General features: G+C 42.1%; 1 protein-coding gene across 1 annotated transcript in view; it reads left to right on the forward strand.

Moving 5' to 3' along the window:
• The window catches only part of cplx1 (complexin 1), a gene marked incomplete at both ends in the record, with an annotated part of 35666 nt that extends 21394 nt beyond the window's left edge, over positions 1–14272 (forward strand). Inside the window, 2 exons of the mRNA XM_079744280.1 lie at positions 9580–9755; positions 14075–14272. Coding sequence (XP_079600406.1) covers positions 9580–9755; positions 14075–14272 — 374 coding nt within the window. The remainder of the gene's footprint in view (positions 1–9579; positions 9756–14074) is intronic.
• Positions 14273–17914: the final 3642 nt, after the last annotated feature.

Below are 17914 nucleotides of genomic sequence, written 5' to 3' on the forward strand. Positions count from 1 at the left end.
TAATCTTTCCACGCTCCATTTAACTCTTTCTATTTTATTCCTCTTTCTCTATCGCTTCATCCGTCCCGATTTAACCCTCCCTCAGAAATGTCGACTATTTTTATGGAATTCTTCCCTCTCTTTCCTTATTTGCCGAGGGAAGAGACCGAAGCAAGAGAACCATTAGACCATATCAACCATTAGAGCATATCTTGAGTATCACCAAAAATCTTAGCTAATCCCTTCTTGGGCTTCCACTGACTTTTATTACCCAAAAAAACACACATCAGAAAACCCTGAGAGAGGCCGGATTTATGACAGATGAACATTGTAGGACTAGAAGACAGGAGAGGATATTGTAATAGTGAGGGTGTAACTATCGACTCCCAGCCGAAATGTTCCGGGTTTGAACCCAGTGTCCAGTGGATGAAGAAAATTGTAATATTTTTTACCATTATGGATTATCAATCTCAAATCTGATAACTTGAACACAAGCCTACATCATATTATAATTATACACATAATCAGCCCACCTGCCATAGCAATGGCCTAGCGTAGCAGCATGTTTAATGCAGTTGGTTAAGAGGAGAAGCGATAAAGGATGAAAAGTAATAAAAAGATCAAATGAAAAAACAAATATAAACTATGTATTCAATACATTATCAATTTCTATGGGTAAACTTCTGGGAAGGGTTCTATGAATCTAATGAATGGGTTAGCAGCAGAGAGAGGAACAGTTATTTAGCAGGAGTGGATGATTCACAGCGAGAGGGAGGGCGATACTGAACAATCCCACCCACAGTCACTCTGCGGCTGTCTGGCGGCAACGCTCATGGCTCAGGGCGTTAGTTGGACTGTGTGGTCTGGGCTGGGCTTTAGATAGCTTCACACACACTCACCTATCCAGGACACAGAGGAAACAAGCTCTCACACACGCCCCAAAACATGCACTCTGTTGGTCTGTAGTTCTGTCTGTGTCTGTCTTTGTTTTGGCTATCCGTTCTTATATGCCGTGCCACCCAGACCCCCGGTGGGGATGCTGGTGCCAATGGTTAACGTTCATGTACGAGTATATGATTAGCGCTGGTTTCTATTAATTTTCACATCAGACCGCCCTTGCCGCGACGGATGATGAGGGTACAACCTTGGCGCTGAGTGACAGAGTGAATTTACGCTCGCCCACGCACAATCACCCTTGCCGGCGCCAGCAAGGACATTCTTAATGCTTTGTGCGATGCTCTCGAACCGACGCCAATAGGAGGCCCGGCAGATTTCTCTACCAATGGATGATGATAGCCTAGCGCCAGGATCTAACAGCAGTGCTAGGATGAGCAAGGGGATTAACTGTCATTGTGCAAAGGTTTCTGCTGGTTTCTCCGATCCCAGCACAGCTCAGAACAAGAGATCTCCTGAAGAAAATGCATTTTCTGTGAAGGCACCAGCAAGTGTTCTGCGGTGTTGGTGCTTGCAATCTTCTTAAAAGATAGAAAGACATCATTTTCCAAGGTCCTGTCTCACCTTGGGTTACCACAGACTAATTGATTTTTGAAGATGCTTGACGATGATGATTTGATTTGGATGATGATCTACAATTCCCGTGGAGCTGATTGTTGGAGATGACCATACTTCTCCTATAGCCTTCCCTGCAATGGCCTGGTTAACTAATGGAAGCAAGATAATTTGCAACGTTAGTTGTGTAATAAATACCATCCACAAGATCTCCCTATGCCTTTCAGCTATCTTGAGTCTATTTGAATGGGGTTTTCGAAAGCATTACAAGCAGTGTAAGGGTTAATACATTTTTAGATGAGTAAGAGGCATATTTCCAACCAATATTTAACAATTATTTGCCGAAGGCAAAGTCAATAGTGGGAAATAGCCTAGAGGCTATTCCTCACTATTCACTGCACCTGAGGTGAATAATTGTTTTAGTATATACTACACGTGAACAATCCAAAAATAAACAAGATAACACCTTCTGCCGGTATTTTTTTGTTTTTATTAGAGGTTTATTTGATTTTATTAGCGTGACAATACGACCGTCACACGTGCGTAAACAATATCCCGAGTCCCATTAGATAATGCCCAATATCCCGAGATAGAGAACCAATCAAAATGCGTCATTTTAGGAGGTTCACGTGTAGCATATTCTAATCCAACATATACTGAATCCCCTGCTCATGCTTTAGCCAAAGACGATCCACAAGAGGATACGTCACCTGAAAGCCACAGCTGCATTTTAAGGATCTGAAAGCTCAGAAAACAGCAGAAAGAGGGATGTGATTGCTGGGTTTGTGAGGAGACGGTGGCGAGGATGAGGCCGTGAAAGCAAATGCAGTGGGAGGTGTTGCTGCAGAGCTGGGATCGAATCAAAATCAACATTTTAATTGATTCAGGGTGAACACAAATGATAATCTAAACTAAAGTAAAAGAGAACTGAGAGGAATCTCAGTGTTGCACCTTTGTAGGTGTTCATTTTTAATAACCCTTCTATTGCTATGGTCATGCTCTCCACAAGCAGACCTTCACTGTCTAAGCAGATACCGACTTGTAGATCGATGTGGCACAACCGACCTGTTGGCCGAGATTGAATTTGATTCAAAAAGGGAAAGTGTTTCACTTTCTACACTTTTTGCCTCCGAGTGACTTGTTGGAAAAACAGATATCAGGGATAACGGTGTGAGCTTGTTAATTGTTTCTATTGTGCTGGGAGTCACTTGCATTGCTGTGACTTCTCAGTTATTAAAAGGTGTTTATTAATAAATACATATATAAATGCATGTAAAATCCTACACAGTCTTTTCAACGAGCACTACTGTTTCATCTAAATTATAGATAATTATTCTCAGACATTGGAAGTTTGTTTTCTTCCCACGTTTACTAGCTAATCACAATTTACAGTTGAGTTCACCATTAACCAAATCAATAAGCATACTCATTTTCTGTTTATTAAATGGTTCTGTTGCAATCAAGGAAACAGAGTCACAGGAATCATAACAAAACACATACAGTCTCCTCCAAAAGTATTGGAATGGCAAGACCAATTTCTTTGTTTTTGATGTTCACTAAAGACATTTGGGTTTAAGATCAAAAGATGAGTATGAGACAAGAGTTCAGAATTTCAGCTCTTATTTTTATTTTTAGGGTTAGAACAAAAACAAAGAAATTGGCCTTGCCGTTCCAATACTTTTGGAGGGGACTGTAGTTCCTCCTCTCTCTTTCCACCCGGTTGTCAGACTTGGTTGGTTTGTTAAAAGTGGTTGTCAAGCATCTGAGCGGCCTAGTAAACCTATCCTGGCAGAGGACAGTTTACGTATTCAAAACACAACCAAACACTGGAAAGGTCACTCGAGTCATATTGATGAGTATCATCAGTGTAGTCATATCCTGCCTGCTCCTAAACCATTGGTTGCGCTGTGGTGACTCCACACAGGAGGAACGGTGCATGTAGCAAACGGCCCGGCAGCGTTGGATGTCACTTTGATGAAAAACGATTTGAACGAAACTACATGCCTTCTCTGCCGCCTCCAGTTGCTCTTTCTTTATCTCCTATCCTCTTCCTTTTATTTTTCTCTCTTCTCATTTATCATATTCCTCTTCTGTATTCCCATCTCCTCACCCTTCCTCTTCCCGTTCCTTTTGGGTTTATACTCACCTCTTTCCCCTCCACTAAAGCCTATCCTTCTTCTCCCCTCTCCTCCTCTCTTCTTCCTCTCTTCCCCTCTCCTCTGGCTTTTCTCCCCTCCCCTCCCCTCCTGTCCTCCTAGTGGGAGGTAGTAGTTTCTGCCATTCAATCGCCTCACTGACATGGAGCCCAGTGACTGGAAGGTAATTGCTGAAGAAACTCTGCCACTGCTTTGAAATGGCTGGCACGCGACCGCCAGCCACACAGCCAGCGCCGCTAGCTGCCTCTAGCTGTTAGCTCAGCTCCAGTGGACAGGATGTTTATCTTCTGGGAAAGAGACAACCAGTTGACCTGAATTCTCCGGTTTAAAACATACATATCATTCCCTTGCATTACAGCAGTGAGAGTGAATGTGGTATTCATCTTCGCCTAGATACATTTTAACGTGGGAAAAAGAAGGATGGATTGGCAGATAGATCAATAGATCGTTCGAGTCTGAAGGAGGCGTTTACTGCAACATCCTGCCTTCTCTGCGGTACCCGGCTGCCAGCCTCTAGAGTGATGGATGTGTCTCAACGCTGTTTACACATCACCACGGTGACGGGCCGGGGAGGCCAGGCAACCTTGCCATGATTAATGGGAGTTGAAGTTGCATGCGTATGTGTGATGTCATGTATCACCATCAAGCGAGGGCAGATGAGGCTCATCTCAGACATTAATCATTCATGCACTTTAGATTCTCCACTCACTCCCTCCGCCACAAGGTCGACCTGGGAGGAATATCTGGGGAATACATGCTGCTGAATCTATGTTTTGTCTCTCCATCCGTCCACCCGTCCCTCTATATATATACACCTCTCCCCCTCTCCTCCGCTCTCTCTGTCTCTCTCTTTCTGTGTCTCTCTCTCTCATGTTTGTTAACGCTTATGTTTGTTAACTCTCATGTTTGTTAACTCTCGTGAGGGCGAATGGAGGGTGGTCGCTCCAAGTTTCTTTGTATTTCATCCAGACTGCGTAGGAGCAGAAATGAATCAAGCCCCGAGACGACCTTTGATGAGGGAGGAGAGGTGTGTAATAATAAACATGGCCCTCACTTTCAGAACCTCAGAATGTCAGAGAAGGGAACATTTTTCTTTTTTTCTAAAGGGCTCTGTGAAATCTTCAAGGTTGTTGTGCACAATATTACCTATACACTTCACTGCCTTACTCAGATATCGTTTAGGGATGCACTCCTTTCTGTCCATCTCTGCTCTCTCAGTGTTGCTAGGGTGGGGTAGAGGTGGTGGTGGTGAATTGGGTGGTTGTCATGTCGATGAGGTGGTGTTGGTGGGGATGGGGATGGAGGTTAGGTATGCACAGGGGCTCCTTTGGTGGTGTTGGTGTTAGTGGTGCAGTTGAATGAGAAGGTTGAGATAAGGATTGGGTGGTGCAGCACGCAGGCCAGATGACAGATATATAGGAACTAGATATTAAGGATTCCTAGGGCTACTGAGCTGGTCGAAAAAAAATTCCTCTCTCCCTCCCTTCCTCATACTCTTCCACACTTTTTCCTTCTTTTAATCCCTTCATCTCTTTTCATCTCTCTATCTCAACCTATTTCTCTTACTATTTTCTGTCGGTGTTGTTCTTGTGCCCTTCCAATCTCGATTTAGATTAATCTGGGTCATAGTCCATCTCTCTTCCTCTCCTTTTTCTCCCACCGCCTCTCTCTGTTTTCATCTTTTACTCTCTGCCTGCCTCTCGAGACAACTCAAACACACACAAACATTAACCCAACCAATTGCTGCAATCCATTTACTCACACACACACACGAACACAGACACACACACACACACACACAATCGTTTATTCGTACACTTACACACCTGTACACAGACCAGTCAAACAATAAAAAAGAAATTGAGAGCAACAGAAGGCTTTAAACACAACATCAAGCTGACTTCTCACCCTAAGGCCCCCCTCCCCCCAACACACACACACACACACTTTGCACACACCCACAGAGTAACAACCACAACCACCCGACCTCCAATCTAAACATATACATATTGAACAAACACACTTTATACACACACCACTTGCAATGCAACAAACACACATTACTATTCACCCACTGACCCAACCAAATACTCATACATATCATAACGAACAAACACGTAAACAAGAGGAACACACGCAGAGCCATAAACACACCCCACCCACCTACATGCATACAAACGTACATGCATACATTATAAAATAGCCACCCACACAGCTCCAATGTACATGCATGCAGGGACACACAATCAAAGTCACACACAGAAACACATACACACTCACAGACACAGAGTGTCTCACAGACACTGACTTTGAACTTATTCTGACTTGTTCCCTATTTCACTTTTGTCTCTAGCCCTCTGTACCATCTCACTATTCTAGCCGTACATTCTATCTTTCTGCTCTGTCCCTCCATTCTACCATTTTCTTCCATTCCTCTTTCATCCCATCCCTCTCTACCTTCCATAGTGACCCCAGTCCCAAGCCTGGCCTACTGAAGAGACCTCTTTAGACCCTCTGAAGAGCTGAACCCATTTTGAGTCTATCCTTCTTGTCTATGAAGATTTAGTACCTCAGGTGTCCCTTTATGCTAAACAGCAACTTTGTCACGCGAGCGCTGGGGTTAACTGTTAGCATCGGGATTAGTCCTCCAAGGTTGGGGGGTATTTTTCACCCTTATTTCGCCATCAACCCCAAACTAACATCCTCTATTCTATCCAGTGATAATCCCAGCCCGCTGGCGTGCACGCATGTGCCTGTGTGTACGTGTACGTGATGTGAGCCCGTCTGTGTGTCTTTGTTCTGATTGAGTGGGCGGTGGGAGCGTAGCTGGGAGGCCTGATAACAGTGTTGAATCCACAGGCAGCGTGCTCGTGTGCTAAACCCCCGTTGGCTCAAATGGATGTCCCATTGTCTGCGGCGCACAGGGTTAATGACGAGGTTAGAGCTGAGCATCTACCCGCTCTAAGACATGGCCAAATCGGGTCTACAAATTCCAGCCAGCCACAGGGACACGCTCATTAGTTATCGGGCAGACAGAGACATGTAAGAAATGCAAATTTCTACTGTTCTCTCTTATGACTTGAGTCAACAGAATGATGTTTGGGATTTTCCTGATTCTTTCTTTAAAGTCGGTTTCAGGGCTTATTGGTATTTTTTAACACAATGATGGTTTGAAAGAATGACTAATGCTAACTTATAGGCATGAACAGTCAACTGCCAGAGAAATGCCAGTGTCATTATGCCTTTACCTCTCTGCTTCCTGTTTCCGTCCTTCCTGTTAAAGAGTATAAAGGAAATCATTTGTATCCATTCACTAAACCCATAACAGTGTAAGAACATCTCACAACATCGAATGAGCTATAGGACAGTGTATTACCGTATTAGTCAGTAGACCATAGGGAACCTTGTTAAACATTTTATGAGTAAGAGGAGGATCAAGCCAAAAATTTAAATCCTTATCCGTATCACACATGTTAATGTACTACATGGTTCACCCAGGTCTATCACAGTTCACAATTATTACGTTGTACCAAGCATTAGATAATAATTCACTTTGAAGACAATACAACATGTTACATGTACAAAGTACAGGTATCATGATATGACTTACCATAAAATGACTGTAATACCTCACTTTGATTTAACCTTTAACATCACATGTATAGAACCACATAAACCATCCAGGGGAAACACAAAGACGCGCACCATTTAATTAGTAGCAAGGGGACGCGGTGCAGTGGAGGATTAGGCTGATCATTTGGTTGTGGTTGATCCACACAGGAAGTACTGGAACGAAGACAACCACTTCAAGGGCACGGCTGTCTCCCACCGGTCTCTGGCTTCAGCAGATTTCTCTCTCTCTCTCTCTCTCTCTCTCTCTCTCTCTCTCTCTCTCTCTCTCTCTCTCTCTCTCTCTCTCTCTCTCTCTCTCTCTCTCTCTCTCTCTCTCTCTCTCTCTCTCTCTCTCTCTCTCTCTCTCTCTCTCTCTCTCTCTCTCTCTCTCTCTCTCTGTGATGATCAGTGAGTGAATGTGATGATCAGTGAGTAGTAGTGTAGTAGTTCTTTCCTAAACCTGGATTATATGTGGATCAGCATTTGTGTGTTTGTGTTCATGTGTGTTCAAATATGTCCATCTGTATGCATTGATATGTGTGCTTTGGATTTGGCGTGTGTGTGTGCGCGCGTTCTTGTGTGTGTGTCTGTGTGCATGTCTGTGTGCATGTGAAAGCGCTCATCTTTTTTTGTGTGTGTGTGTGTCTGTTAGTGTGTATGTGTGCGTACGTGCGTGCCTGCGTGGGTGTGTCTTTGATGGTAGTCTGATTAAGTCTGGGGTCCCAGTTCTCATTAAAAATCAATACGTGGAGAGGCAGAAGGGGGCAATGGAGGCTAGTTGTGGGGGTGGGTGAGGGTGGGGGGAGCTCTCTGGGCTCTGGCCCATCCGACAGAGTCCCCAGCCCTTGCCCTGCTCCAGCCGACGAGGTGGAAGATGAGGGGTAATTCCTCTGGGGGGATGTCACAGTTGTTGATGAATGTACCAGCCTCCCCAGTCAGGCCAGGCACTATAATTTGACCAGTTCAACACCACACAGATTACTTTTTAGTCGCCCAATCTTTTGGATTATATTATTGCCATGCGTTGCCTTGTTTTAAGATTCGGGCCGAGTTTGGAACAAGACAATGATTTTGATTGGTTCAGGGAACTGGGAATATATAAACCGATTAAATATCCAAAAAATGAAAAGCTTTGTTTTGCCACAATTAAGCTTGGGAATAGATTAAACATTAACATTGCCAGAGCATTTCAAAAATAAAACCAAGGCATTACTCTTTCCCAATCTCTCCACTATTTGTTAGCAGTCAAGTTGCAGCAATGACCTGAAGCTTAGCCCTAGCACCCATCGTCTATATTATTATAACATTTTTCACCCACAATTCTCATTTTGTCCATCAGTAAGAGATAAGACTTTGATATTATTAAAGGTGATCAATCCAAAAACATGCTAAATTAAATCTACTTTGGATTTCTCACACCGAAAGGACTCAAAGTTGAAAAATGCTTCCAGTCTTCTTGGGCAGGGCCAAAAGGCAGTGCCAGGGTGAGGCTTTCTGGTGCTGTCACTTCCCGAAGGATAGCCATTGGCCCCCCTCCTAGCGCCCCCAAGAAATGTCTGTGGTTAATTTAGAATTTTAATGTGTGAATACTATAATTTATTGTTTGAAAAGTAAATAAATGCATGAATAAAGCAAACCGATTATTTTAGACTAAATTACATAAAGCCACCTCAGTTGAGCTGATTCATCCAATGGGCGCTGGCGTGGCAGCATGCATTAAAACCTTTGATGACTTCCACGTCCTATTAGCCAGAGCATAGTAAGTTAGCACTGGCAAAGCATTACATGAGCGATATCGTCATGGATCTGTTGAGAACCAAACAAAGGAAAACATCAACAAGAGTGATTGTGAACTTAGGGCGTATTATATTCAGGCATAATCGACCACAACATCAGTATCCCACGCGGGCTTGTAATGTGTATGCAGATTCATATGAAGAGTAAAACCAACAAGGTATCAGTTTCCAAAAGCAGCAGAGATCAGTGGAGTGTTTGTTTGGTTTATGTAACAATGCTTTGATGCATGGAAGGAGCATTTTTTCTGGGTTCATCTTAATGTCATGCCTTGTATGGTTATCTCTGGGACTCTGTTGCTGGACTCTTTTATCCCCGGCCCGGGCTAAAGGTGATCAAACACTCACAGTACAGGCTCCTTAAGTAATGGGGACAAGGAAGACGAGCCGAGGACACCTGGCATGTTGTTGATCTTTGACGGTCATTAAGTGCAATTAACTGGATTCACAACTTCGGTTCAACAACGTCTGGTTGGCCTTGGTCAGACCCTGTCTATTAATCACTCTTGTGTTTTGTGTTATGACCACAGGGGCCACCAAGGACATGGGTAAGATGCTGGGGGGCGAGGAGGAGAAGGACCCCGATGCCGAGAAGAAGGAAGAGGAGCGACAGGAGGCGCTGAGACAGCAGGAGGAGGAAAGGAAGGCCAAGTACGCCAAGATGGAGGCGGAGAGGGAGGGAGTCAGACAGGGGATCCGGGATAAGGTACGGCACCTAATACCCAGACCTCTAAACACAAAAACAGTAAGCCCTTAGATACATACATTTTTACATGAAATAATAAATTATGAATCCTGGTTTACATCAAGGAAAGGTTATTTGTGGGGAATATGCAGATGAAGAAAACACAAACCATTTACATTTAAATAGCTTACAAGGTATTAGGTTGCCATAAGAAATTACTTTACAAATATAAAGTGTGAGTTATGGAACAACAGGCAACACTGAAAATGGAAGGCCTTCATTTTTGGCTACAATATTTCCACTGTATGAGTTCTTCTTGCCTTCGGCTAGTTCCCAGCCTCACTTGACCTATGAATAAATGTGGATCAGACATCCACTCTAAATCGTGGGCTAGGCTTAGTGTGTGTACAGAGCAGAGGCAGTCAAGCTTTCACTGATATGAAAGTATCTGTGTCTCCTTCCCATTTCTCCCTATCTTCCTGCCATCTGCTGGATCAATAGTTATTTAAGTTGCATTCAAGTGTTAAAACTTGGAATCAAGGGGGGGTTGAGCCATGTGTTCAATTTCAAAAATCAGGATCAAAATGTTTTACTGCATGTTTTACTGCATGAAGTATCAGAATAGTTGGACAGCACCAAAAATCTCATTGGCGCAAAACACTTTAAAAAATGACCCCAAAGATCAGACACAAATTCTTCGCTCCAGTAGTTTTCTGGGACTGTTTTGGTAGCGCTTCAATGAATGAATGACAGAATATCCCCCGGAAAAGAGAGGAGCAGGAATTATTCAAACTGGAGAGGAGTTGAAGAGGCGTGACTGTCTCTCTAATACAAATTCTCCTTGTTACTGTAGCATTGGCCCAGGGTTGAGCTAGGGGCGAGTTAAACGACACGACAAGAATGTGATAACAGAGAGAGAAGAAGAATGTAAAGGATTTTCCAGTTGGTTATCAAACAGGACCTCTTCTTCTGCAATTAAAGGGGCCGATATCTTAAAAAAATAACCACCATTGCAAGAGATTCTCTCCTTCTTTAACAATAATCACTGCAGGTATATACAGTGTAGCTTCACCAGCTAGCTACCAGCTTACACTTACATAACCATTCTTTGTCATTCATATTGATCAAAGAGCCTCAAATCTGTAAAAGGGGCTCCCAAGTGGATCACTGTGTAGAGCGTGTATCATCAAGGCCCAGTCCTCAGCGAATGTGATTCCTACCCGTGGTCCTCAAGACTAACCTTGAAACAAAAATAGTCTTTCTAATAACAAACTAGCCCCCTGCCGGGCAGCGGCGGTGGCTGCCCGTGGCGGTGCCCGTGGCGGTGGTGCCCCGGAGATAATCCCGGGCAACAATCCTTTTGTCCTCCATGTCGGCGGTGTTATACCGGGAGTCCGCAAACGGCAAGATCCCTTTCTCCTCCAGGTTGCTGCTTGGTTTGCACTTCAGATTGACATGGAAGTGGAAGAACCAGAGACGTCGGAGAACCCGTCGCTTCAAATACTGTATTAGGGGCCCACTAACACCTATATAAAAGCATCCATAAAGTAGCATGCCATGGGACCTTTAACAAAACTTCAACAAAAAAATATATTCACAGGTAGAGGCACCTAATAAAGCAAACCACAGAACAGAAAACAGACCAATTGCCACAGTGGCAACAAACACCACCAAAACACAGCTAACAGGCGGGGACTCTAAAGTTCACGTTTAAAACAAGCATGAGCTTGATGGAGCATCCGGCGAACCAGGTTGAACAGATGAGGCCTTTTAACCGGTGTCTGTGCCCTCGTTGGCAAGCCTCCACAAATCAATCGAGCCCCGACTGAAGAATGACCATATTTGAAGCCTTAAAATGTAGGACAGGGAAAGGAAAAACAGAAAGGGGGAAAACGAAAATGCCACAAATACATAGGAACTTAACACACAGCATGGTATTTTTGAGTGTGATGCCTAATCCTTATCTGCTCCTTAGTGACATGTATATACAGTTCACTGTAGGTCACTTTGGATCAAAGCATCTGGGATATGAGCAAGTAGTAATTAATCTTCATAACCAAAAACCTGTTGTACAGCGCCTCTCTACCTCGCCTTGATGTCAGCCAGAGGTTCTCTTTTGAAAACAGACAGTAGCTTATCTCATCGTCGCCACCAGTAAGCTTTGATTCGCCGAGCCAACAGAGGCACACCAACACTATAGTGTTTGCTCTCATTGTGTGTTCCCAAATCTCAAAATTGCTTTTTTCTTATCTTTGTTTTTGCCAAACTGATTGACAGAGGATGTGAGGCGTCAATCACTTCTCCAAGAGCTCTACTTACCTAGCTCTACTTACTAAGAGGCACGTTTCACCATATCAAAACTCCACAAAGACAGGGTTTAGCTCCCACAGCGAGAGTCTCTGGGTTTATTAATGAGAGGTTAACAAATGAGCGTTGACGTTACAGCGGTTCAGTTACTCGCAATAGCTTGGGTTTTTCTCTTTTGCTGTCAAAGCTCAAGTCATTTTACCTGACTGAAACACACACCCACACGCACCCGAACACACACCCACACACATTCAAACATAAGAGCACATCACACCCGCACACATACAAAGAGATAAACAAATGTGCATACATTACCTTAAACATGAACATGCATGTAAATATGCACAAGCACACAGCAAATTCACATCGCTCAGCTTATTCACTAAGCCGTTCATCCCGCTCCTGAAACTGAATCTCCTCCAAATGATAACATCTTTACTCAGAGTACCAAACCTTCTATTTAGAATGTGACTTAAAGTGTATTCCGGCGAAAAATGAAACCAGGGTCCTTTTCGGCATGAAAACCCATAAAATAAGCACTCCAGACACTTTTTGATAATCGAGTATAGAGCTTGCCCAAGGTTGCCCGGAGCAATGTAACAGCCCAAATTACTTCCATGTTATTGTCTAGGGGCACTATAAATGCTTCCAAATAGGCATTTTTTTTACCACTAATATTTCTCAAAATAGAACCAAACCTCTGCAGTAGCATGATTAGGGTCCCTACACATAAAACTAAGCATCAAAAACTTAGTTAGCGTACCAGGAGTTTATTCAAAAAACAAGGTTTTCCAAGTCTGTCCCTTACCGGTAGGTCCATGTTTCCAGGAAGTCCACACAAGTCAAAACCATTTGGGCTGGCACATTGCTCCGGGCAACTTTGGGCAAGCTCTATACTCGATTATCAACGAAAAAAAGGGGTTAAATTTTCGCCGGAACTACACTTTAATTTACTTCATTTGAAATCCTACAGACCATTAGATATGGAGGGCAGTCGTCTCCCTTTCAGAAAATATACCCCCCAGAAGCCCATCCAGAGGTTCTGGGTGGCAGTGTTTGCTGGAGACCACGGTGTGTTTGAAGCCTCTCAGGAGGCTTCCTCATTTAACCTCATCGGTTCAACATGCAGGGTCTTAACTGACCAGCCTGTAGCCCATCATGACCTGAGGACCCATTCTCCGGCAGTGCCTGGACATCTTAGAGCTACAGTGTCTGCGAAATCCAAGACAACACCATACTCACTTATCCTCAAAAAAGTGATGATGAACCACATTGTTGTAAAAGCCAGGCTATCAACCCCCAAAGCGAGTTTTAAGGGAATTTTTAGATCCTACAGTTAGTTAGCGGACAGTGGAGATAAAACCCAGAACCTTTTGTCTGGGAGTCACACAACCAGACTATCCTACCATCTATTTGATAGCTACTTCATATGCTATATAAAATGTTTTATCGTTGCTGTAGCTCGCTACACTGCTATTGCTATTTCTAGTGTCAGATGTGGAGAAACACCTGCTAGTTACCGTCGCTAGTATTCTAATAGGCCTAAATTGGTGCCAGATGATGTCACTTTGCTCCAATGTGGCGCTACCAGGACAATTTCACAAGCTGTGAGTGCACGACTCAAATAATAATCTTAAGAGTTGATTGTTTAATATCCTACAACCAGCGGTTGTCTGCATTGAAGCCAGATGAAAGCCGTGTCAATGGTAATCAACCCTGTTTGGATAATAACCTACTCAATATAACAGCAAGCACTGGAAACACACTCCCCGGTGACATACTCAAAACACACACACACACTAAAGCATAGCAGAGACTTATACACACACAAACATACATATAAATGGCTTTGTGTCAATGAGTGTGAGAATGTTGCAGCACATCCTCCTTATATAAACCTGTGTGTGTATGGGTGTGTGTGTGTCTCCTGCAGTACAGATTTTTGAAGGAGGGGAAGAAGTCTAGTGCTAATGCAAAAAAATAGGGCTAATCCTAGGGCAAATGAAAACCTGTGTGTGTGTGTGTGTGTGCAGTATGGCATCAAGAAGAAGGAGGAAAAGGAGGCGGAGGCAGCAGCTGCTATGGAGCAGGCCTCAGAGGGGAGTCTAACCCGGCCCAAAAAGGCCGTGCCTACCGGCTGTGGTGATGAAGAGGAGGAAGAGGAGAGCATCGTGGACACGGTCATGAAGTTCCTCCCCGGGCCCCTCATGGATATGTTCAACAAGAAGTAACGCCACGAGTTCCCCGCGTTACACATCTGATTGTTACCTTCTGATGACCACACCCATGGCATCTCACCTGACCCCTGACCCTAAAACCTCTGTTCTTAGCGACCCCAAATCGAGAGACATAACAAGTTTTATCCTGAATGTTCAAAATAGTAATCTGGGCTGTGGTGGTGTTAATTTTTTTATTTTGTATAATTTTGTCTGAGAATCTTTGTCGATATCGCTAAGATCTTGAACTAAGCCTTTCTAAAAGATCTAACTTCCGCACAGTCCCTGTAATTTTCATGACAAACCACATGGCCTGATCTCTGATTGGTCCATCTCTGATACTGGAGTTCCAAAATTTACATATTAACTGCCATTCCACATTTATTTTTGTAAATAGCTAAAAATAGATGAATCCATGAATAAATAATTAAAGAAAGGAGTATATGTGCGTCTTAAGATAGTATAATGTATTACTAAATTATTATGAGAATAAGCCATATTTTAGACTTTGAAAAACGTATCATATCATTTCAATGTTTCTTTCTGAAATTTCCTCTTGTGTTCCTGCTAATATTTGATACATCTAATGTACATAAACACTCACAACTTTTTTATCAGTTCAGTCCATTGTGAGGAATCTTTTTGTTTTACTGTCTGATCACAAAGTTTACTGTGACATTGTGCTTTCAGTACCGGAAAATCACAATTGTAAAGCAAGACGGTCAACAAGGATTCAGCTTGTTATTGCTATTTTTATAGATTTTTGTTAAGCATGCATTTGTTACAATTCGTGAAGTACAGTGCGCTACATGCAGTACAAAACAGTCATTTTGATTGGTTACTTTTTCTTCAAGCGAAACATTGTGAAATGTGAGGCAATAACTTTTTGGTTTTCAAATTTATGACGTCTCACTAGCCGTGTTCAGCAGGCCAATCTCTCCTCCATACGTGAACCATACTTTCACAAACTTTGTATAAAATGACTATGAAATAGCTGTACTTATGTGTTATTGATATTAAATCCACACAACATTTAAACGTCCAGCTTTACATGTTAATAGCTCTGCTTTTGCTAAAGAGGACATGCATATTTTTCAGTCAATTTGTCAGTAAAAAGACTTTGTTTTTCCATTTTTTGTTATAAAAACATTTACAAAGATTTTCATTTTTGGGACGAAACACAACTGTGTTGTGAACACAGCACACTATATGTAAACAGACAGTGACAAAGGTGCAATATATTGTAGGACATGAAGTTGTTCTGTGTGTATTGTTTAACTGACGGGACAGCAGTCCTGAATCAGCAATAACAGACAATCTTCATCGTTCCCTGTTTTAAAATGATTTCTCAGCGCGTTAGTCAATGTCATAGTTGCCGTCCAACGCTCAATGGTGACGTTTTATTAACAGCTTTTTTAGGGCAGATTGAGGGGGATTTGTTTAATGTCGTAAAAAATGTTTTAAATGTTTTTGCCACACAGTAAAAAAAAATAAGAATACAGTCACAATCGATGTTCAAAACAGCACAGTACAACTACATTGCGGTTGTTTGTTTACATAGAGAAGAAAATGACAGAACAATTGTAGTTGTCATTATGTCGTATAATCGCAATGTGCTAATTTATAGGTTACAGAGGTATGAACATTTTTGAAAAACAAGCAAAGTGTCAAACGCTGTCAGACAAGGACAAAGTTGTTCTGCCTTATTTCCGTCTGCTTATTTTCTTGTGATCATTCCACAGTGTCTTTTCAAACATTCCTAATATCTACGACATTCCACACCAAGGGCCACTAAATGCCCTGTTGTTCAGATGAAGAAGTAATAGTGGGATTCCAATAGTTTATACATAGATTCCGTACATGAGTAAATCAGTCATATCAATTGCTACAATGCCTGCCACCTAGGGGAAAAGATAGAAAGATACTCCTGTAGGAAGCTAAAATAAATTAATCAGCATTTATAAACTGCATTATTAACATGAATGAGATAACCGTATATTCTTATGTAATGTGATAAAAAGTTGTGTTAGAACGTCTTACTTGCCGTTTACAGAAATAGTTGTTACACAAATGTGCTATACCTGTAGGTAAACTGCTCGTAAAAACATATTTCATTGTTAATATTGGCAGTTTAAAAAGCAGTAGTGTGTTGCTGGTTACTGTTGCCTTCCTCCGACCTGTGCTAGGACGATGTGTTAGCTAACATTTAGCTAAAAGAAATGGCCTACATTTTCTACCACACTAATGATTCTGACCAAATAAAATTGATCTTATCTGATTCATGCATAAGCAGCATCCAAACCATGAATAATCTGAATAATATATCCAATCAAGCCAAAGATAAGAATCGATTTTTTAGACTTAGATGTAGTGTTCCATTGTTACATTTATTAACTAGACCTTTTAAATTTATTTCTAATTCTCAGGTATTTCAATTTCATTTGCTATCTAGACATATGAAGATTATCGCTTAGAACGTTTTAAAAAGAAGCTCTAAGATATTTAATGTTTGTTTCGCAAGAGGCCAACAAACACATGCCCTCTCTTATTTTGATTTGTAGTATTTGTTTTATGTTCATTATTTTTCCCAGAATAACCCTAGAAAGCTAAGATTACTGCCTAGTCAATCAATAGCTAAACGCCTATTGATCGCACAAAAATACTGCCCAAGTCAAACGAGATCCATATCTTGCCCTATAAAAGGACACCGCTCTAGTAAAGTGGTTTTAGTGACGTTCATGTCGCCTGTTCGGTCGGAGGTCATTTAATTTGTGCCGGTCACACCCCAGTGATGTTACAATGATTATACTGCCTGACCATTAAAGAGATGCTCCTTGCTGTGAATAGATTGTGACCGTCTTACCTGCATCTGTCTCTTTGTGTTCTGTACCCGTTGAGAAGAAGCTTGTATCTGTCTTCTATGTTTGTTTGTTTGTTTGTTTGTTACTCTTGTATGCAGTCAGACCTGTTCCTGTGTTTTGGTGGTTGGTACTTTACTGGTAAATTGTTATATTTTTTTGCATTAATTAATTGTATTACTGTAAAAACTGTAAAAACTCTTCTCACCCTCGTCCCTCACTATCTCCCTGTTTGTTGAACAAGTGTATGCATGCTTACTGTGCGCAGACTAGAACCTGTTGTTATGTGTTACAGTGCCCCCACCTTCACTGCATGCCACTTTAGAAAGAAAGACTCTAGTCTGTAAAACAAAAAATCTGCAAAATGGAATCACTGCACACTCTGAGAATAAAGTGATTTCATATGACTGCTCATCGTTTTCTGCAGTCAATTGTTTTGTTTGGACACTCAACACTTTCATTGTTTAACCCGTGTTAAACATTAAAACAAAAATGAATAGTTTGGAAGTTGTATTGATGTGTATCCTATGCTGTTTTTTGCTTCCAAAAGAGTTTTGACCATCAATAAAGCGAAAGGGCTGTGAACAGTTTGCATTGTGTTGATGAAATCGTGAACCAATAAATTGCCAAAACAAAACATTTAACAGGCCAACATAAAGTGTCCTGGGTGATGCTAATCCTCCCGTCTGATCCATATCTAAAAAAACACAGACACATCAAACTGATTCACCATAAATCTATTAGCGATTGCATGGATGAACTCCCCCTTGGTTTTAGGAATATTAGTTAATATTGAATA

This window comes from Pollachius pollachius, assembly GCF_949987615.1.
Source record: "Pollachius pollachius genome assembly, chromosome: 10".
Taxonomy (NCBI): Eukaryota; Metazoa; Chordata; class Actinopteri; order Gadiformes; family Gadidae; genus Pollachius; species Pollachius pollachius.